The sequence below is a fragment of the Pleurodeles waltl genome, chromosome 1_2, assembly GCF_031143425.1.
Source record: "Pleurodeles waltl isolate 20211129_DDA chromosome 1_2, aPleWal1.hap1.20221129, whole genome shotgun sequence".
Classification (NCBI taxonomy): Eukaryota; Metazoa; Chordata; class Amphibia; order Caudata; family Salamandridae; genus Pleurodeles; species Pleurodeles waltl.
This window is the reverse complement of record NC_090437.1, coordinates 1,193,752,681-1,193,775,838: the sequence shown is the minus strand read 5'-3', so window position 1 is coordinate 1,193,775,838 and position 23,158 is coordinate 1,193,752,681. Positions and strand designations below refer to the sequence as shown.

General features: G+C 44.6%; 1 protein-coding gene across 2 annotated transcripts in view; it reads left to right on the top strand.

Annotated features, from left to right (window-relative positions):
• HTT (huntingtin) overlaps window positions 1–23,158 on the top strand; it is a 1,416,422-nt gene that overhangs the window by 444,615 nt on the left and 948,649 nt on the right. For both annotated transcript variants that reach the window (XM_069203496.1, XM_069203501.1), the window contains one exon: window positions 9,727–9,878. In XM_069203496.1, the coding sequence (XP_069059597.1) occupies window positions 9,727–9,878 (152 nt within the window). The remainder of the gene's footprint in view (window positions 1–9,726; window positions 9,879–23,158) is intronic.

The window sequence follows — 23,158 nt, the reverse complement described above, 5'->3', positions numbered from 1 at the left end:
TAATTGTCTTGAATCATGATGGTTCCATTGCTACATAATAATGGTCACAAACTTGCTCTTGTGGCATTGAGAATGGCAGTATCAGTTTCTGAGATGTTACTTATTGAGACCTCTGATTATAACGTTTTCCGCCAAGCTACCAGTTTGCCTGCGACGACAACAACTGTGTTTATTTTCTTAGTATTTGGGCTTGTGTATTTATCAGTTATTAGGGCTTCAGGATCTGACTTTGAAGTGAGTTCTAGTCTCTTACCTTAGTTTTAAGAAGTTGTTGTTGGGTAAACCTTTGCAAATCTTTTGGGTCCTTTCCATTGAAGCAGGGGAGTGGGGCACCTACTGTGTGGTATGGGTATTTGTGGTGTTCTGCTGTTTGAATTCCGTACTGGAGATGAGGGTACTGGTTGATAAATGGCCTCCTGGTTGCAATATAGTGCATTATGAATAGTACTTCATATTGACTTCAACTGCTATGATCGTAGCTGAGAGGTGATTCTAAGAGCACAAATAAAAGGTGTAATGGAGCAAAGTTAATCTTCTTTGCCCACGTAAACCAGTGATCATCTTTCTTTGCTCTGTGTGGAGCCTGAACAGATTCTTTAATTCTCTATTGCTTATTGTGGGTGTTGGAAACGGCCCTTTTTGCAGGGTTATCCCCAAACTTTTTGCCTTCTTCCTCCTATTTTGTTAAGTCTGTTTTTGCTGGTTTATTGTCTCTGCTCACTTTACCACTGCTAATCAGTGCTAAAGTGCAAGTGCTCCCTATAGAAATTATACTGTTGATTGGTTTATCCATGATTGGCATATTTGATTTACTAGTAAAGTGCACTAGAGGTGCCCAGGGCCTGTAAATAAAATGCTACTAGTGGGCCTGCAGCACTGGGTGTGCCACCCACATTAGTAGCCCTGTAAACATGACTCAGACCTGCCATTGCAGTGTCCGTGTGGGCAGTTTTAAACTGTCAATTCGACTTGGCAAGTGTACCCATTTGCCAGGCCTCAACCTTCCCTTTTACTACATGTAAGGCACCCCTAGGTTAGGCTCTAGGTAGCCCCAGGGGCAGGGTGCAGTGTATGTTTAAGGTAGGACATATACTAGTGTGTTTTATATGTCCTAACAGTGAAATACTGCCAAATTCGGTTTTCACTGTGCAAGGCCCATCTCTCTCATAGGTTAACATGGGGGGTGCCTTTAAATATCCTTAAAGCGCAGATTCTCTTTGAGAGCAGATAAAAATTTGGAGTTTAGGGCCTCTGAGCTCACAATTTAAAAATACATCTTTTAGTGAAGTTGGTTTTTAGATTGTTAGTTTGAAAATGCCACTTTTAGAAAGTAGGCATTTTCTTGCTCAATCCATTCTGTGACTCTGCCTGTTTGTAGATTCCCCGTCTGGGTCAGTTTGACAGTTGGGCTGTGTGCACCTCTCTCTAGACAGTGAGACAAAGGGGGCTGGGGTGTAGCCTGCATATCTTGATTAGCCATCTGTGCTGGAGGGGAGGAGTGGTCACTCACACCTGAAAGGACTGTGCCTGCCCTCACACAATGCCGTCGCTGACCCCCTGGTGAGTGTCTGTGGCCTGGCCTGGCCAAGGAAGGATATTGCAAACACTTGAGACTTTGCTTTGAAGTTTCACAACTTCAAAGGCAGAACTGGGTATAATAAGAAGACCCAAAACCCCAGACTTTGAGAATCTTTCTGGAATCAAGCGGAACCTCTGCCCAGGAGAAGAGCTGAAGGAGGAGTATTGTCCTTTTGCTGTGTTGCTTTGCTGGACTGGCCTGCAGTTGCTGCTTCTGCCTGAAAAGAGTGCAAAGGGTGAACTTTGCTGTGTGTCCTGCTTGAGAAAATTCTCTAAGGGCTTGGAGTAGAGATTGCCTCCTGTTGGAAGTCTCAGGGACACCAAAGACTTCCATTTCCTTGACCTGCAGCACTGGGAACTGTTTGTTTGTGTTGTTCAAGAGGAGAAACCACTGTGACGCTGAAAACGACGCTGCTGGCCTGCACTGTGACCTGCCAATGCCACAAGGAGTTGCATTGCCCCGCTTCGCACCGTGACCCTGGTCTCACCGACTCATTCATCGGACGACTTCACCGAGCCGCTGCTCGCACCGCAAACTGTGGGCCCCGCACTCTGGCATCACCTGCTCACACCGCAGCCTGGGCATCCCCGACGCCGCTGCTCCTGCTGACACCGGCGTCGCTGCCTGCACCGTGGCCTGTGGACACCGCTCATGAGGTACACAACGCACTGTCCCGTCCCTTGCTGCAAGCCCGGTCCACCGATGCCAGCACCGTCGACTCCGGTGTCGTCACCAGGCATCCTGCCTGCACCATGGCCTGTGGACACCGCTCGTGAGGGTCACGAAGCACCGTCCTGTCCCGCAACGCTGGCTTGGGCCTACCGACGACAGCGCTTCAGCAACAACGACGCCGCTGCCTGTACCGTGACCTGTGGACACCGCATGTCGCACCGCCCCGCTTCACACTGCAGCCCTGGTCTCACCGACGCTGCTGGATGCCGTAACCGAGCCACTGCCTGCACCGTGACCTGTGGGCACCGCACGTCGCATCGTCCCACTTCGCACCGCAGCCCCGACGCCATCCATGCCGGCAGACCTGACTTCATCAAACTGGAGTTCGATCTACAACGCGTGTGACCTCAAGGGCCCGACGACTCCTGCACCGACTCCGGACCCGTCATAGCGACGTCAGTGACGCCGCCCTCCGGAGCTCACTGCGAGGGTCACAACACCCTGCAAATCCAAGGTACTGTTTGCGGGTCTTTCCGACACCATAGCTGGCCCGCAACGCCACGGCCTGCCTGAACTGTTGGTTTTGTCGATCACGACACCGTGATGGCCCCAGGTGGAGCTATCGACTTCAAGGAACTGTAGTTTTGAGTAAATCTTGCAGAATTCATATTGCTCTTACTGTATGTTGGATTCTTATCGTATTTGGTCTTGTTTTATATAGATATTGGCTATTTTTCTAAAACTGGTGTGGTGTCCTTTTGTAGTGTTTTCACTTATTACTGTGTGTTATGTGCAAATGCTTTACACATTGCTTCTGAGATAAGCCCGACTGCTCGTGCCAAGCTACCAAGGGGATGAGCAGGGGTTATCTGAGCAGGTATCTCCCTTATCCTGACTAGAGTGAGGGTCCCTGCTTAGACAGGGTGCAAACCAACTGCCATCTAGAGACCCCATTTCTAACAGTGGGCATGGCTCATTTTGGAATGTACTTGAAGTGTTAAGGAACAATAAGCATAGTAGCAACAAACTCTCACCTCAGATAACCGTCTGAAGGTGATATCTCATAAGAGCTCACCTTGCAGTATTCTCTCTGTGCAGTCCATTGAGGAGAGAAAATGGCTGATGCCTACCTTGCTCTTCACATGATTTATGAGTTGGAGATTTTGCCAGCTTGAGCATGATTGCAGTTGGGGGCTACAATAGACACTACCCTATCATCTACATGATCATTGCCATTCTACTACTTTAGTTACTGTTTGATTGTTGGTCAGTGATCCCTTTTAAGGGTTCACCTGTAGTATGTATGATGAAGCTCTGAACTTGACTGGTTTTTGTATACAGCTTGTTGCCACCCTAGCCTAGAGAGTGCTTTAACAAAATGCATTAATAAGTATTTTAGTTGTGTAACCAGGGAGAAGGTTTGTGTGTCAGGCATTTCAGTACAACTTAAACCACTTCCTCCCAGGTCGCCTGCACACATCTGACCAGGTCTGGAAAGGTTGGAGAAATGTTCTTTCCCACCATAATGGCTTGAGTCGACACATTAGGGGATGAGTTGCTGCCAGCAACATCATCTTCTGATTGACATTTGCATCAAACTAATGTATCATATGCTCTAATTGAGCATCAGCATAGTAAAAGAAATAGTCCTGGAAGACCAATCCCACCCCACACCCTGGGGATTTTCAGTGTGTTTAGTTTTACAGCACAGACTAGCAACCCTATCAATCCATCAAGTGAGTGAAATAGCTTGGGGTACGATTGGGTTAGGCAGGATATATAAACAGTGTGGCAGAAATACAATTTTTACCAGGGATATCCACCCTCTAAATCGGAGTGTTAGTGTTTTCCAGAATCCACTGAATTAGGGAGACTTTATAATGCTCTGCCCATGTTCGGATTATATCGGTCTGTCCGGTCAGTGGTCACCTTTATTCTCAAGTATCAGAAATGTGCCACATCCTACTTTATGCCTATTCGTTGAAGTCATTAAGCTGAGATCCTGCTGCTGTCTTTTAATGGGTTATAATTGTGATTTGTCCCTGTTTGTTTTTTAGCCCTGTATTATTGCCAAATGTATTCAGATAAGCAAGAAGGGCTGGTATTGATTGTACTGGGTCTCCTGCCTCTACCTCTATCTTTTTAAACTTGTTTTTATTAATTTTTATCACTAATATTTAACAGTATAATTACTTTTGTAAGGGGTTCCAGGTATTCATGTGATCATCCCTCTTGGGCATCACCACTCCTACTCTGATTCAAGACTAAAGTTTTTTTATTTTTTTATTGATATTCTTCTTCCTACCCTGTTTAGAAAGCTGGACATTATTTGTTCTGAAGGTGCATCCGGGAATGATGTCTAGATCTCTCTTGTGACCTTGCATATTGGAGGGATTGACCGGGTCCATAAAGAAGGTTTCATATGCTTGACATACATTGGTCATTCAGACACAGGTCCCCCAGGTTCCAACAGCCTCCTCCTTTCATCTATCTGGTCATTGGCATGGCCCTAGTCATGCTCTGAAAGGCTTAATGGCCCATAGTGGAATATCTGAAGTGAACGTTCAGTCTTCTAAATGCCTATGTGGCTACTTTATTCCAAACCCTTCACACTTGCCTAACCAAATAAGGGTACTTACTTGGTATTCTGAGCCTCTTCATGAATGCTTCGAGCAAGGGCTCTGGTGAGTAAGGAAAGACCCAGCCCACCTATGACCATTGGCCCATGACCATGCCAGTTTTTCTAATTTAACACCCTTGCATTTCCCTGCCCAAACCAGAGAGCTCATCAGTCTGCAAGTTCCCGGAACAAGCCAAATGGTACAGGGCACATAGAATTCTGCAATATATAAAAGCACCTTGGAAGGAAAACCATATTGGTAAGGAATGTTCTTCTCATAAGTAATAATCGTAATGTCTTTCTAAAATCTATGCAGTGTTCAAGACCAGCAGTACCCCCTCCATGTTAAGCATGTATTGGTTTGCTGTCATCTGTGACCTGTATTCCCTGGTAGCTAGAGTATCTAGTTTCTCAGTCTATCCCTAAATTGTGGAGGGTGTGGTCCTCCATTCCCGGCACCCTGTCCAAGGGTAACAGTTCAGATTTACACAATTTATATTTAATCCAAGTCTTTATCGATATTTCTCTGGTTCAATAACAAGGTGAGGGACTGGCTGCACCAGGTATTTCAAATAAACCACAGTTTTGTCCATGTAGATCAACACAATAGGTTTAGTCCTGCCTGTATGCCATAGCCACTCAGTCTATTTACCCAAGGCACTATAGACAATACAAGCAACATGGTAAAAAGAGGGCAGCCCTGACGGGTTCCACCCCCAACTATACAGCTTTCTGATATCTGCTTATGCGCACCTTCTCAGTAGGCTCTGGGCACAGTAGTTTAACCCAGGACCAGTCCACTATCTTTTCAGTGGCATGGCAAGTATATTCACAGCACACCTTGTCAAAGACACCCTTTATAATTAATGCCACCAGGAACATTTCTCCTCTGATGTCTCTAGTGCATGCATAACATGTGTAAATCTTCCTAATGTTGTGCTCCTACCCAAAATGAAACTGGATTGGTCCTTATCCGTATGTAATATTGGCAACATGCAGTATGATAAGAACTGGGTTAGATCTTTGTCTACCTTTGGGATTATTGTGATCATTGCTTCTATCAAGGAGGGAGGCAGTTGTCCTGCCTAGTTAGCTGACATACCATATTTTCTGTAGTTCTTTTATTTGTCATCCCACTGCACGCTTTCATCACACTGCACGCTTCCTTAAACTCTTCTATTATGATTTGGGATCAGCAGGCTGTCTCGCTGATTTTCAGATACTTTTTGCAGGTTTATTTCACATATGTTTTCTAGGATTTTCTCCCTTGATTTTACAATTGACCAAATAGACAACCCTTGCTAGGTATTCCTTGCATTCCTCGTTTATCTTCAATCAGTTGACGACAGGCGTTCTCCCTTCTGGTGTATTTGAAGTATGGACCTGTAGAGTTTCTCTCTTTTTAGTAACTATGTCAACATCTGACCCGATTTGCTCCCTTACAGAAGAGTGTCTATTTTTAATGTATTTCTTTGACTTAGCCTATGAGTTTGTTTGTCTTTTGGAGTCCACCATTTGTTGCAATTTACTAATACTAACTCTTCCAGCCTTGAGACCCTCACGGGTGAGTAGTGCTCTTTACAAATTAACTAATTGAGTGAATGATTCCCCAGGGCCAGTAGTGCTGACTTGACTGAGAGTGTGCTGGGATCCTGCTAACCAGGCCCCAGCACCAGTGTTTTTTTCCTAAAAAGGTACCATTGTTTTCACAATTGGCACACCTCTGGTACACAGATAAACCCAGTGTAAAAGGTACAAGTGGTACAGAGGGACCTGTGACCAGGGATGGTCCCTAAGGGCTGCAGCATGTGTTATGCCACCCTAAGGGACCCCTCACCAAACACATGCACACTGTCATTGCAGATTGTGTGTGTTAATGGGGAGAAAAGGGCAAAGTCGACATGGCACCCCTCTCAGGGTGCCATGCCCACAAACAACTGCCTGTGGTATAGGTAAGTCACCCCTCTAGCAGGCCTTACGCCCTAAGGCAGGGTGCACTATACCACAGGTGAGGGTATAGCTGCATGAGCAATATGCCCCTATAGTGTCTAAGTCCATTCTTAGACATTGTAAGAACTCCACAGCTCCATGATGGCTTCGCTGAAGTCTGGGAAGTTTGGTATCAAGCTTCTCAGCACAATAAACCCACACTGATGCCAGTGTGGAATTTAGTGTAAAATGCACACAGAGGGCATCTTAGAGATGCCCCCTGTATTTTACCCTACCCTTTAGTGCAGGACTGACCAGTCTGTGCCAGCCTGCCACTAACAGACAGGTTTCTGACCTCATGGGGAGAATCACCTTTTCCTTACTTCATTCTGCTTGAGAAAATATGAACCTCACACAAATGACACAATATATTCAGAAATGCTGGCAGCAAAAAAAAAAAAAAAAAAGCTTTACTCGTTTCGTACTCTCCGACCTTGTTCATAAGCATATCTTTGAAAGTCCGTCACCAATGTTTATATACCAGTGCTACTATTTAAACAATTCACTCTGACAATGTTCTTTCCTTCCCATTATGTGAAAATACAACAAAAAGAGGATTGATTTAAAAGTATACAAATTATTATAGCCATTAGATGCTGCTTTGTTGAGTGCATCAATTCTTTGTTAACAACATTTTCTATTTATCAAGTGTCAAAATACGTTTATGGTGCATTTTGGGTACTGTAGTGCAACATATTTTGTTTAACCAAGACATGGAATAAAAATAGACCAAGGAATCTTCCCCTCTCTAGCGGCATTCCTCATTAATTGTACATTTCAACCTGTAACTGAAAAGTTAATCTTTTTGGCATTAATGTCTCTTGAGAAGTTTATACTGTTTTATAACTTGCTAAATGCTCATGGGTGCTGAATCTGTCTGCAGTGCTGCATGTTATGACTCATGTTTTCTTCACATATGGTGCCATCTTTTGCTAATAGTATCTATGGAGCTTGTCTTTTAGGGATTGAGGCTTGCCAGTGGCCCGAAGTACAGACTAGGTATTGTGGTCCACCCTCCCTGAGCCACAGCAAGCTATGTCTTCCTAGTGGTGTCTGGTCCCACATCTTGAGCCAGGTCCAAACGTCCTCTGGATAATCAAAGGAATGTTTTTCCTTCCTGCTGTTACTCACAGGCATACTGGATAGAGTAACATGTATTTCAGATTCAGTGCTTTTCGATTTTGCTGTGCACCAAATCATGTCTTGTTTTGTGTTTTCACTTTCTTTGTTTATTCTGAGAAACTAGACACTCCTTGATATGAAAAACACAAGGTAGCAAAGTTCTTTGCTGACAGTAGTATAAAATCTGTGTCTCTCTATTTGAAGAATTTGACCATCAGCACTCTTGGGGTCTCCACAGTGGCGTCAGGGGACGAGGGGCCTATGTGCTCTTTCCACTGCTAACAACGCTGACAATCCCTGTTACTTAAGCACCTGGAGGATCCATATCTCCTGAAAGGCTTCATCAGACCATTCTGGAAATCCCAGAAATTGCAGATTGTCTACAACAGTGCTCTGTGTCTTCTGTTCTTTTGTCCATCGTCCTGGCTAACATTACTTTATAACTCAGGATGTTCATTCCTCACTTAAGTCCCTTGATATCATCTTCCGCTGTTTGGACTTTTTCTACAAACTTCTTCAAGTCCACATATAGTGAATAAACTTTGACAAGGAGCGCATTGAGTTTGCTTTCCAGTGGCCCTCTTGAATTTTGCGTTGCTTCAAGAATGTTTGCCTTTGTGGATTTACCACCCCGTTCACTCAGGTTGGTTGTTGAGAGAGTGCCTGCCTACTGAGTACTATTTTGTTTTCATTTTGCTGCAGTGACACTTTCCATGTGTGAGTTTGCTTGCTTTGTCTATCCATTGTTGCAGCTTGAGTCAGTTGAGTTTTTTCTGGAAACTGTGTGGGCACAGATCTATCACAAGACATGACACAAATTACCAGAACAATCAGGTGTTATGCATGCAGTGTTCACCTTGTACAACCCACTGGGGTAGTGGCCTTACAACCTGTCACCAAGGCCTTAAACCTGTCACATCTCTTTATTGCCATAATATATTTCATGGTGACTGCAGGCGGTGCTGGAAGCCCTGGTACATTCGCTCAGCTGACAAAGGCCAACACTGCAGGTTGGGCCTTCTGACTTGGATGGGACTGTGCACCTCCCAGACTCAGCAGCCAAGCAACATATCCAGTCAGAACCGCTCCCCACCAGGCCCATATTTCATGGCCAACTTCCTACCACTGTCTCCAGAGTACAGTGTTTTGCCATGAAACGTGTCATTCTGCTGGCCTGCCTTGAGGCTTCTGCAGTCCCACTAAGCCACAGCCACAATGAGGCTGGAAGGTTGGGTGGAGAGGGGTAGCATTGTACCTATGCCCCCTTATTCCAGGACTCACAGGTGCAGCATCAACCTAAATTTTGGCTGGATTCATTGCTTCATTGTTGTTGTGTTCAATTAGCTGTAGAAAGTTTTGTCGGAGCTTTGAGTATGATGGTGCAGGATTATGTGTGTAGGAAATTAAGCTGCTTACAAACACAACCTGTTGACCATCTCACCAGGCCAATCCCCATATCTCACCTCCATCTTGAGTGGAGCATGGCAATATCTTCTTAACAGACATTCCTGGCAGATTTGACTAATTGAGCAGCATAGGCACATCATACAACTATGTCCTGCGTCAAAAAGTGCAACTACCACTTGTAGTTTGTGTGAAAGTTGTATGAATGTTTCTAGTTGATGCCTGTGGCACTGAGAAAATATGTAGTTGTGATATAAACTGCATGTTGCTAGATTATATTAGTTGGTAATATACATCTAACTGAATGTTCACTAATGTAAGTCTGTAAATATGTATTCAGTATTTCACAGCCAAATACACCTGACGAGCCTCGGAAAAGTTGCACTGTAGGAATGGCCAGTATGATTCTATCACTGCTTTCATCCGCTTGGCTGCCGCTGGATCTTTCTGCACATCAGGATGCTTTGATTTTAGCTGGAAACTTGCTTGCAGGTAAATTTCATGAACTATGTTTACTATCTGTTTTCACAATAACAATCAGTTTTTTTTATATTTGAGGTAATGTAAACTAAAAATGTTAAGCCTAAAACCTTCATTGTAGGTATTCAGCCTGTTTTCTCCACATTCTCTGCAGCACTCATTCACAAATAATTTGGAGTCCATGGTTTCTCTTTAATAACAATTATTCTGCAGAGTTGTCAAACCCCATTTAGCCAACATAGCAAGCAGGGGCTATTGAGCATTAACACTGCGCCATGTGAGAGGAGTGACTGTGATGTCGGAGCAAGGTCTAGTGTGGCCTAGAAGTCTGTAGGGTGCCCAGAAGAGAGAGACTAAGGAGAGTGATCTGAGGACCACTGTTTCTGTGGGCCTGCAATCTCTGTTGGTTCCTGTCAGGAACTGCGAACATTGCGATTGTCAAAGCCGGGTAGGGGGTGTGATTGCATGTCAGACCAGTATTCCTCTATATGGCCAAAACTGCCCAGAGTAATTGGCTTTCCAGCAAGAGATCCATTTGCAGTTAACAAGCATTTTCTGTTATCTGTGCGGCACAGTGATTATGCAAATGGTATTTGAAGCTGAGATAATAACGCTGATCAATCAAAGAAGTCAGCACAGTAGCACAAAAGAAAATCATTGTTTTCAGGACTAACTTAGCAAACCTTACTGCCCATGAACATACATACGTCTGGCACAAGGGCTCCCCTAAACAGCAATATGTGAGAGAATGGTGTGACATAGGTAACATCGGGGCAGTGTAAATGTGCTGCCAGGTAAGATCCAGACTGTGGGGCTAACAGTAATTGTGATCTAATGGAAAATCTCCAAAGTAATCAGTGGAGATTAAGATCAAAAAGGACTCCACTTCAGCAGGTGATATGTTGACCAACACCTTAGTAGAAGGACCCATGGAGCAGAAGTGTGTAGAAGCCTCAGTCGCTGAATGAACTGTGAAGGGGGCACTCTCCATTGTGCCATGTGTTGTCGGAGCCAGCTGATTCTCGAGTGGTGGCTCATAAGATGTCTCGCATATCAACGTCAGTCTCAGTCGGCATGTCCTTGAATGAACCCTCATCGAGAACATCAACAGATCCTTGTCCAAAGAAGGCAGAGGCTGCACCGCAAGCCACATCTTTGGTGCGCATTCAAAGAAGCACCATGTGCAATGGAAAACTGGCTGCACACACGTTAAAACTGGTCGGAAGGACAATGACTAATTCAGCTCCAGCTTCTCAAGCAAGGAATCTCCAAAATACTGCATCATGCAATCACAACACAGCTGGGCTGATGGTAGCTCCATAATTTCGCTTCACTGAGATTGGACAGCCACTGCATATCAGAATTAGCAGCAGCAAAATACCACCAATCAGTGCCAAAGTTGTAGTGAATCCCCCAAAGACACTTAAAGAGTGAGGGTAAGGCCAAAGGTATGACTCCAAACACGGGCTGGAAGGTGCTGACAAACTCTGATCTGACAGCCTTAAAAAAATGTACAATCCCTGCAGTATTAAATGTTTTAAAAATCCTGCTCACTAACTGTGCAGGAGTGACCACATCGTGCAGTTTGATGTTTTCAATTGAAGCAAATCTGTTCAGGCAGCGGTGGTAGAATTACAGTTCTGGTACTTTGAATTCCCAGGACTGTAACCGGTGCTCTGTAGAATGGTTAAACTCAATTTTCACAGCAATCTTTTCTCGAACTAGATCCTCCACTTTAGAGAGTCAGCCGGTTGGCAAATCCCTCATTCCCAAGGTGGCAGCATAAGCAGAGGAATTCTCATCACGAAATTGCTGTAGCTCCTATAAAACAGCGAAAAGTTCATTTATGTCAAACGGTGTGTCAGCCACCTCAGTGCCAGGGCCATCAAGATCAGGGACATACATAGGCATCCAAAATAGTACCTCATAAGGGGTTCTTCCTCCCAAAAACCTTCTGGGCATATCATATAGCGCTCTCTGGGCCGCATATAGGTGATGAAGCCAACTACTACCTGAAACTACTAGTACTGCTTTAAGTCTTGGTTCCTCCTCTCCACAACACTATTATCCGCAGGATGATAGGGAGAGGAATAGTGGAGCTGAATACCCCTAGTTCCCATGGTGTGAAAGCCCTGGAGGCAAAAGCAAGGCGCTGGTCCGAGTGGAATGCTGCAACCACATATGTCCTGATAAAGACTTGCAGATCTTTAATAACAGTCCGAGCATCAGCCGACCATTGTGGCCATACCCACAGGAATCTACAGCATAAGTCAATAGCGAATAAGATGATTTGTGTGTACCATTAGATCGTGAAGGACCACAGTGGTCCAGGTACACAAATTGTAATGGTCTGTTCGAAATCAAGAGGGGTGTCTGCAGGAGGCGTTTGACTGCAGATCATTTTATTTGTTGGCAAATGTCACAAAAAAGGACAAACTGCTTGGTCTGTTTGTATAGACCTGCCCACCAAAAGCGTTTTTGCAATAGAGAAATTGTGTCCACCACTCTAGCATGGGCAGAAGCAACACCCTCATGCACTGCTTTAAAGAGATCAAATCCCTGAGCTTCATTGGGAATCACATAATCTCCCACCCCTGGAATGGTTGTGAATGCAATGTTTTGGGCACAAGGATGGTAGGAATATTTTGCAGGGTATGCTTTCAGTAAAGGCTTACCGTCAGTCAAGTCTTTTAGAGCAGCCAATGTCTCATTATCCAACCTCATATGAGTACAATGTGTATTTCTTGATGTTGATGGCCCAATGTATGTAATACATGAGCTTTCGGTAGTCTGTCCTTATGATCAGCTTCCCTTCCCCACAAGATTTTGTGTTCAATGGCGTTCCCTTTAGAATCTCTGAACCCATTCAAGGTTTGGACACAGTAGTACACATCATACACAATCAGTGTTGGCTGTTTGTGATCCGTATGTTCCAATACCAAAACAAGAGGTCTAAGCTCTGCCATGTGTGCAGTAAAGTCCCCTAGGGTCTGTGTTTAGGTATTCTGAGGGTGGAAGATACCAGCCCTCATTGTCCCGCTTACACCTGCACAAGCGCCTGCGTATTGATGCTTAGTCGCAGTAGCTGGTTTTGCTGAACCATCAGTATAAATGATGGTTCAATATTGATCAAGCAGTAGTATGTTAGTAGGTGCAGGGTATTCCTGTTCATATTGGAGGAATTCTTGTGTCTGAAGTTTTGGATCAAAGATATAATCAACATCAGTGGCAGTCAGGGAGGTTGCCCATTGAATCCATCGTGGACGTCATGCTTTAGTGTTTGAAACGCTGCCTTTGGTGTTCGCCACAAGGGCTGACAACGGGGTAACGACAATAATGCGTTTCCCTTGGGCAAGTGGCCTTTCCTTAATGACAGCCATCTGTACAGCCGTCAAAATGTTCTCTGTTGGTGCAAACGTTGTTCTGCATCAGAATACAAATGAGATTTGTATGCTGTGGGTACAGTCGCCCTCATTAAATTTGACATATGTGAACCCAATGTCACCAGCATTTATTCTTATGACCACGTTTGTTGTGTTTCATGTGTGTAAATGTTTTGCTTCTAACATGTCCTGTTGCAGTTTCCTAAGAATAGGAGTGTGTTCTGCTGTTCAATGTTTACTTGAAAAGCCAGGATGAATTAGATTATAAAGGGATTTTATGAGTTGTGCATAATCAGGTATGTATGTTCTGCCAAAGTTAAAGAAACCCAGCAATGACTGTAGTTTCTTAATGGTGATTGGAGTTTGTAATTGAGCTCATTTCTCTAGTGCAGGGCGAGGCTCTTGCCTTCATCCGATAACTTGTATCCCAAAAATAGGGCACTGAAAAAGGCAATTTTTGTTTTCTTGAAATTTAATTTATAGCCCTGAGTTGTGAATCCTAGCACAATCTGATCCACCCTGGCTAAATGTATATTGAGGTCATCATCTGTGAGATAGATGTCATCCACATAGGACAAACGCCTTGGGGTCAATGTCATGTAATATTGATGTTACTCGGGCTGAAATCAACCCTCGGCTGTTCTTATAGCCTTGAGGCAAATGGCAAAAACGCCTCTGCGAGCCGCGTGCACTAAAAGCACTTAGATCCCTACTTTCAGGTACAACATTTTGGCAAAAAAAGCATTGTAAATATCCAAGGTTGTTTTGTATTTTTTTGCACACTATTTTGTTTATTCATGTTGTACTGTGTGCATTTTGTATTGCATATATGATTGTGTGACTGTTCATTGTCTGTAATCTAAGCCCATTATGTATGAAAGGTCTGGTTTAGCAATGGGGAATAACGGGTTATTCATTTCAGAGACACAGGGTTCTATTACCCTCCTGTATTGAAGGTGAGTGAGAATTTCTCTAACTGGGACTTTCACCTCATGTTTAATGGGATATGGAGGTTGAGGCTGTGATGTGGACTTTATAGGCATTACATGGTAAGGGGAATCTTTATCCCACCCTACGTGGTTCATGGTACAGCTCAGGAGCCTGCGCCAAAGCCCAATCAGTAGCATAGGCTTTCTTTACAATGTCTGGAACTAGAACTGAGAAAGAAGGCAAAATGACATCTTCCTCTTGTGGGAGCTTGGGGACAAATTCAGGTGGCCAATCCTTTCCTGCCAATAATATATCATAATTTAGTGTTAGTTTTCTCCAAAAAATAACTCTAATGGTGCATTCTTTGTCTCCCTCAATCTGTATATTTAGTTTGTAAACCCTGTCAGGTGGGGAGATAAGTATGTCTACTCTCTCGACTTCAAGAAAGTCATTAGTTGCTGTCACATCCAGAAGATCTGTACCTCTGCCGCACTGTTTAGCAGACTCACTGCCCACGTCCTGTTCAACAACATTCTCAATATGAGTGGCATCTTTGACTGAGATTGCACCACCTTCCTTTAAAATTGGGGCTTTTTTTGAGTAACTTTTTCCTCCTTTTTAACATAAGTTTCTGAAGAACATTGTGAGTCATTTTTCGGCTTCACGTAGTTGCTCCGGTGTTCTGATCTTCCCACTCTGTCACTCCGTTTATCCTGTGTGTCCTGGAAGAAACGAGATGGACCAGTGTCAGTAAATTGGTATCTGTCTGGATTTGTTATAGTTTCTCTATTTCTTAAATTATAACTTCTTTCTGGGGTCTCCGGTTGCAGAGATTCTCCTCTTTGACTTTTTCTGTCTTTATTCTGTTTTTGTTTATCACAGTGTTTTTTAGAACCCTCTTGTGCTTGTTTGGTATCTTCCTTAGCTGTGGTACTTTGAAGTTGTGGTTTTGTTGGTCTGGCCCCAAGACTATCCTGACCTATACTGTATAGGTCTCGGAGGTGATGTTTGCCAGCTCACACTCCTGTTCCTGTTAAGGAATCTCTCTGTCGTTGGCGAATTGCCAAGGCTGCTGCTTACCATTTAATGTTATTTAAAATAATTGAGGACACTATCAAAATTGCACATCAGTTTCATCCCCTAATCCAGGCCCGGCCTGCCCCGTGTTCGTTTTGAATTTGTTTTAACACTTCCGGTAAGTTTGCAAGTGTCGGCATACCATGCGTGGTGCTGTATATTGCAGCAAAGACTGTGCCCCAAGTGGCACAATCCCCCATTGAAGGAACCATTCCAAATGGCAAGCACATTGTGAGAATTCTGTTTTTCTTGGGGTCCGGTAGGGGGAAACACTGCTTCCAGCTGGTTTCTTTTTTGCACGACCAAGAACCGAATCTTCTCCCGCTTAGTAGGTACTTTACCCATTATGGAGTGTAATGTTTATGGATTTATTCCTTTAATGGCCATTTGGTGAATAGCTGGAGCAGCCCTTGCTAGGGTGGTGTTTGAGGTCTGCATCACAAATTGTATTAATCATCTGTAGATTGCTACTAGCTCATTATATAATGTGCATACGTCAGCTATTTGCATAGCATGCACATTGAGATATGCTGCATACGTGGCCAATGTTGGCCATGTTGGTCCATCATTACTGAGGGACCTAATCTAACAGGTTTTACTACATGTTGGAGGGCACCATTGAACCAATTATAGTGTTCTTGATAAGTTAGAGGTATTTCAAAGTATTGGTATGCTCTATAATGTTGTGGTACGTTTGCAATGCTGTATGTGTGTAATGTATTTGAGTCTGCATTTACTTCAGGAAAGGTGACCCAGGAATAAAATATTCCTGTTTTGTTTGTGACGCGAGCTTCTACAACAAATGTAACATCTCTGCCCTCATGTATTAAGCATTAGCTAAAAAACTGTGTGACCGGTTGACTACAGTTTTCTCTGATAACTGGCTGTCAGAGGGGGGAACACCAACAGGGAAAATCCTTTTGAGGTTCAAGCTTGAACAACCTACAGTCCAGAGAGATATTCCTTATTCAGCTGAGGCGTATTTTCCCTAAGACCAATTTCGTCTCCGTATAATGGTACATTTAGTGTGTGTGAGACAAAGGTACTCAGGAGACTTGTATAATCAGTGCCTAACCATCATTGGTGGTGCCATGTCACGTTACTCTTGTGATTATACACGACTGCTAGACTTGGGGCGAAAGCACCACTGCTTGCGGGTGACTGAGTCTCTCCCACACCAGTTTGGCAACTGTCTGCCCAACTCTGCCGGCTTGCTAGCAGTACCTCATCCACACATAAAGGGTGAAGATGATTTGTGGCAGTCTAGCGCATGACACTAGTGACTTCTCAAGGGAGTTGTTGCAAGCAAACCATACTCTTTTCTCTCATCAGCAATTAGTCTCCTACACACACAGGCAAAGAAGGAGATGCAGGATAGTTTTCAATAGATTTATTGAAAAGACTGCAATCTACGGTAAAAAGCATGAGCTACAATAATGAAGTTGATGAGACATAATAGAATTAGGATTGTGAAAATCAGTGATGTAAATATAAACAACCCCAATGCAATGAACATAGATACATGATCCCTACCTAACACCTAATCTCTATCATATAGCAAGAGCATGGCAGTCTTGGCCCAGTCTGTCCGTTTTGAGTCTATGAGAGATGCAAGCTTACCCTGGACCTTGACAGAAGGGTCTGCCCTCTGTCTCCTGATCTGGCTGTAGAGACAAGGCTGAGGTTGATTGCAAAATGGTGTGCAGCATCGATGGAAATTCCTGGCTGGAAAAACCCCTCTAATGATCCTTGACCCACATGGTGTTTATATAGGTAAAAATGTTTTGTCCTGCCAAGTAGGCCTGATAAGAACATGTGCCTAAGTGTTAGATTGTCTACGCAGTCTTGTGGCGGCAATACCAAACATTATCTTGTGCCATTCCGTTCTGTTCCTGTCAACCCTGGGGCAAGGAACACAATGAAAAAATGTCATCCATAACAATGATAACGCGTTCGCTAAATGACAACTGATTAGTAAAATAAAACACTACCACTGAAAGCAGGCTATTCTAAAATTAATAAATGAAAACCGAGCATGCTATCTAGGTAAAAGGGTGCAGGCCTCAGCTAAGCTAAAATATATGTGCCTGAACAAGACTAAAATGGACCCCACTACAAGGAGAAGTCCATCTCAGGTTCCCTCTGTGTTACACGAGACTCCGCCCCCTCCCCCTCCCTTAGAGTGTCTTTGGCATGTTCTGTAAAGTTTTGGAAAATCTTATCCCAAAGAATTATTAAAGGGCATTTTCACATGCCCTGCTTTTCCGCTCTGCGAAGGGCCATTCCCTCCGCTTGCGCGAACCTGATCACTTGCGCTCTCCATCTTATGACCGAAGAGGGCATGTGTGACTTCCACCACTTCATCACTGCCCTCTTGGCCAGTAGCAGAGCTAAGTCTATAAATCTTGTTATAGGTCTTTTAGATTTGGGGCGTGAAAATAAAAACAGTGCTGTGCCTTGGATTTCTCGGAGCATTCCATTCAGTGTGTGATGTCGGTAACTACAGCCTCCCAGTAGGTTTGTGGTGCACCATAGGTCTTGTTCCAGAACATATGGAGCATATTGGGGGGCATCGATTTACATCTGGGTTGTGTATTAACTACTGTTGGATAGATGAGGTGTAGATGTGTGGGCTAAATATGTCCTGTGCATGATATAGAAATGACTGCATTTAAAACGAGCATTCCTGTAGACCTTTTGTAGGTATTCCAGGGCTTTGGTCCATTCAGTATCATGGAACACTAGCCCCATAAATCTTCCCATTTGTCTTGCAGGTACCCCAAGACCACAAGCGGGTCTTGCGTGAATGCCCTATACTGCCAAGTAATCAAGTGTCAGCCATGGCTCACAGTATGCAGTGCGTTTAGCAACTGGTCGGTGGTGGGTTCTAGGCCTCTGGCATCCCAGTGCTTGATCGGTGTTTGCTTAATAACACCTGTCAGAACCCTTTTCTGAGGGCCACTGTGCAAGCAGAGGGTTAAGGCCTTTCACTCCGGATATCCTGGGGGCCACCCCAATGTGGATTTTGACCACCTAGGCCAAGTACCTCTTCAGACTCTCAGGGTTAGCGTAGTCTGAGCAGTCCGAGGCAAGATATATACATGGTAATGAGCCATGGGCTGATAACTCAAAAGGCGTGCAGCATTGGCAAAAAATCATAGTCTGGCCAAATACTCACTTTAATGAAAAAAAGAAGTATTTTTATTTTCTACCGCTACCAACCCAAAGAACAAATATGACAATCACAAACAATTACACAATTCCTCTGAGGTCAGGGCTCTAGTGTTTCTTTGGTGATTCGCTGCTTCTGTCCTGCACACAGGCAACAACAACCTGATTTTCATCACATTTTGCAGAGGGAATCCACTCAGCAGGTCTCCCCACTGCTCCACCCTCCAACGCACTCCTCTTCACAGGGTACACTGGGTTTGGCAAGCTGACAGGTGCTAGTCCTCTGGGGCCGTTGGTCTTGGATTGCCTGAGTGAGGTCTCCTCACCCAACAAGGAGACTAACAGACCTTAGCCCCCAGTCCTGGTCACAGGAAGAAGTCTTCCATAGCTTTCCTCCTCACTCAGCCTATCTGGTTGCTTGAAAGATTACAATTTTTGTGGTGTCAAACTCTCCTTCTTATAGTTAATTTCAAGACACCAAATGTGATTAGGGTCTGAGACTCTGAAGTTTTATGTTGGGGGGTCTGCTTCTTTTGAAGTGTCCACTCTCCAGTTATCTGCTTTCTCCTCCTCTTCAAAAGTAATCTGTCACAGCAGTAGCGACTCCAAAGCTGATAGTCCCACAACACAGGGCATAAGCGTGTCTAGTGTTCACACCTGTATGTCACTCATAATAATATATGCATCAAATGTTTGGCCTCAGCCTACTCTTTATGGTTCTTTTAGCCTCATCTCATTCCTGAGATGTGCCCATGCCCCTTCCTTATGACCTCTCACTGCATCAAAGAACATCCGTTGAAGTGTTCAGGGGAAGCCTAGTTCTCCCTACTCCAGTGTGTCCCACCCAGCTTATGGATGCAGCAATGCACAAATCGGAGTGATTTCTCTACCTCCTCTCCATGTTCCGCCATGTCTCCCAAAATGAAACCCAGGGCCCTACATGTATTGTACCATTCACAGGCACACATACATTTAGTGCATGTATGCAGCCACACACACTGCACAGTACTGTATCCCCTAAGTACCATACCACTTGCATTCGCTTATATATATATATAAAATAATATAGCTATAGCACTACACACCAAGTCCATGTAGGCCAAGCTGTGAGTTAAGCACACATCAGAAGAACTTTAATAAGTATGTGAGCCTGTAGGCCTCATTCCAGTGGCACAGTTTAAAAAGGACTTGTTCATTCCTACTGATCACTACTGATATACTGCCACCACCACGTTTGTGCTGCTTAATTCCTGGTGGTCAGTTACTAGGTTGGTAGGCGTTTGGGCACCCCTTCCAGGCAACAAGACTGCAATCCAATGGACAAGCCTATTCATGGGGCACACATGAATTGTTTTTACCTATGACAACAAAAAATCAGCATTAGTGTTCCAGACATCAGTACAGTTGGGCACTAAGGGCAGGCACTCACGTCCATTACAATGCGGAGGACTTTTTCATCCTAGCAGCCCCATAAGTCAGGAAGGCTCCTCCCTGCAAGCCGTAGCACTTCTGAAGTTCCTGGAAGCCCATATAGATGCCATCCAGAATGAGGTCACAGTACCAGTATCCCAGGTTCCCTAAAGGCCACCTCTGAAGAGAATACCACCCCCAGTTGGGAAGCCCATATGTGTTAGGACCGGAGAGTATGGGCATGGCTTCTCTTGGCATGGTAAACTCTCTGCAGGCACTCCAGGGTGGTGTGCAACAGGAGCAAATGTAGCCCATGGGTGGTCTGCCGGGGAGCAAAGACTGTGCAGGTAGCCATCTTGCAGCCACTAATGCGGAAGTCCAGTCTCCCCGCAAAGGTAGTCAGCCAGCCAAAGGGATGCCCACTGTATTTGTGCTGGCAGATAGTACTGAGAAAAGTCAGGGGTTCCCATTTCGTCTCTGTTGGTCAGGATTCTCATTCTGGACATCACCACCTTCTTCCCCCAAATCAGTTCAGTGAGAAGAATGTTCAGGTCACTGAAATGTGAGGTGGAACGACTACCTGGAGATTAGTGAAGAAGCAGAAAGGATATGGCAGCATTACCATTTTGGACAGGGCCATGCAGTTCGCCATAGATAGCGGGAGAGTGTCCCAGTAAGAGACATGGGCATGCAGTAAGCAGGCAGCCCTGACCAGGTTGTCCCCCTCTGTTTTATGGCATATTTGGATCCTCAAATATTTAAATGTAATCAGTATGGCCTGTTCTGTCAGAGTCTCCCGGAAGCAGTAAATGACATATTTAGTATAATTGACCCTAAGCCATAGCCCTCCGTTATGGGCGTCAAAGGGGATAGGTTATCATGGAGACCTGAATGTAGAGGATCATGTTGTCAGCCCACAATGAGATGACATGAATCTGGTCGCCCAGTGGAATGCTTCAGTCATGCCCCACGCCCGTATCCTGGTTATAAGTGGCTCCAGGGGATGGGCAAACAGCAGGGGCAAAAAGGGGCATTCCTGTTGGGTGTCCCTTGCCACCAGGTAAACGTCAGAAATGTAGTACCCATCTTGACCCTCGCTGTCGGTCCGGTGTATAGAAGGTGGATCCATCCTACCAGTTGTTGGCCACAGTGCCTGAGGGCTCAGAACAATATATTCCTAATCAAGGGAATTGAAGGTCTGTTTGATGTCTAGCGACAGACATGCCAGTCTAGGCCACATCTGCGTTGCCTCCTCCAATCTATAAGCCGTTGCCTCCGGGCGAACGACTTCTTTGTAGCAATCAAATTTCCTACTTGATTTCCTGTTCGGAGCTGGGGGCTTCTGTTAAATCCCTGTGCCCCACCGATACTGGGGTCAAAGTAAGACCCTCAATAAAGGGATACTGCAGCTTGAGTCCTGTTAAGCTTGCTCCTCTGCAGAGCTTGGTGTAATAGGTACAAAAGAATGAGTTGATTACCCCTTGTGTAGTCTGCTCACTGACCCACTATAGCCCCCGCCCATCCCAGATAGTATGAATGGGGATTCCCAAATGTGGTGGCCTGATAAGCCATGCCATTAGCCTCACAATTTGTCGGTCTCCTCATGAGTCAGAGCCACATGGGCTGTCCAGTCAAGAGAGCTCAGGCGCTCTGACATTGTGGGATGGTGGTCTCTTTACCTTTCTAGGGCTCCCTGCATGATCTTATCAGCTCTAGGTTAGTATCAAACAGCTATGGTCAAGAACTATCTCAAAACCAAGAGTATGGCAATGCATTTTATTTCAGTGGCCACCCAACTCTTATAAGTAACCTATGACTAATAAAAACCACTGAACACTCTCTATTCTTGTCACTGAGTTGAGGCAGCACTGCTTCATCTCCATTACCTGAAGCATCTTTTTGGACCAGGAATGGTTAACTGCATTCAGTGGCCTCTGGTACATGTGCATTACATAGAGCTCTCTTTTAGGTTCTCAAAAGCTTTGTGACTTTACAAGTCCATATCATCTCCATAGACTGCTTTATGGATGTTAAGGCTGCCTGGGCTCAACTATAGTACCATAGTTTGCCACAAAGTATTAGTGATAACCAGTGAGTACCATATGGGTGGCGGCCCCCACCACTTGAATACAGACTGAATCCTGGCATTCCAGGGGGAAATCTTTTGTTACCCACCTTATGACCAAGGTTGACTTCAGGCGACTGCCCCACCTGGCACTCAGTTGCCTTGACTGTCAGTTTTGCCCAGTGCATTCTGAACAACACCTGTTGTGTGGTGAGGCCCTTGTGGACCCACGTTGGTTCCCTATTTTAGCTTTGTTTTATATTTCATAACTTACATGTTTTAGCTTCATTGCTTTTTAGCGGGCCTTTCAGCAGGGGCATTTTACACACTTCACTTGCATGATGATATTCTAGGAATGTATTGTACGGGTAGTTAACTTTTTGTTAACATATAATCAGTACAGCCTATTCAAGGATAGGAACACAGTACACCATATCCTAGTGCTTACGTTGTCCGTTCAGGAGACAGTTTCTAACATCTAGACAAAACATTTAATCAGAGCTGAGCTTCTAACACTGTCACCTTTTATTATATAAATGGTGCACTGACCCGGAAGGTGCAGAGGGGCATTTCAGCCGCGATTGTCCTGGGACGACTGCTGTGTTTGACATGCAGTTCTATAGACAGTAAGAGGGACAATGGAAGAGATTCTTGCTGTCATCCTTCTGCGAAAAGCCACAGTCGAAGGCACCTGCGACTTCTCCCTTACAAGCCATAACCCGATCAACAGGCAGCCATTGCCACAGCAACATCCAGCTCTGCTGGCACTAATCTTCCAGCTTCCCGAAGGGATTGCTATCCACACTACAGACAGACTTTTGACGCTGTTCTACAGGTCTGGGGCTAAGGCTAATACCATAGATCGGGAAAATACAGAGGGTACACCCACTATGCTCTCAGTATAGTCTTAAGATTATGTAGGAACATCTAGAAATCATTTATCATGGTTGGTTTGTTCATCCTCTACCATGTTCATAATACTGGCTACTGTAGGAAGCTGGCTCTCTATATAGTGCACTAAAATGAAGTACACTGTGCAGAGCGTCCTGTAGATCCCCAATTGGTATTACAGAGGCAAAAGTAGATAGGGCTAATGCTCTATTTGGGGTTGTGTGTGCGAGCAGTTAGGCTCAGCAAGGAGTCATGTTAGGCACTTGTACTCACAAACGAAATAAATGAGGCACACACTCAATGAATAAATCTGAGACCAATGTAAAAAATAACATTTGCTTTTCTAAATGTTTTCAACCAAAGAA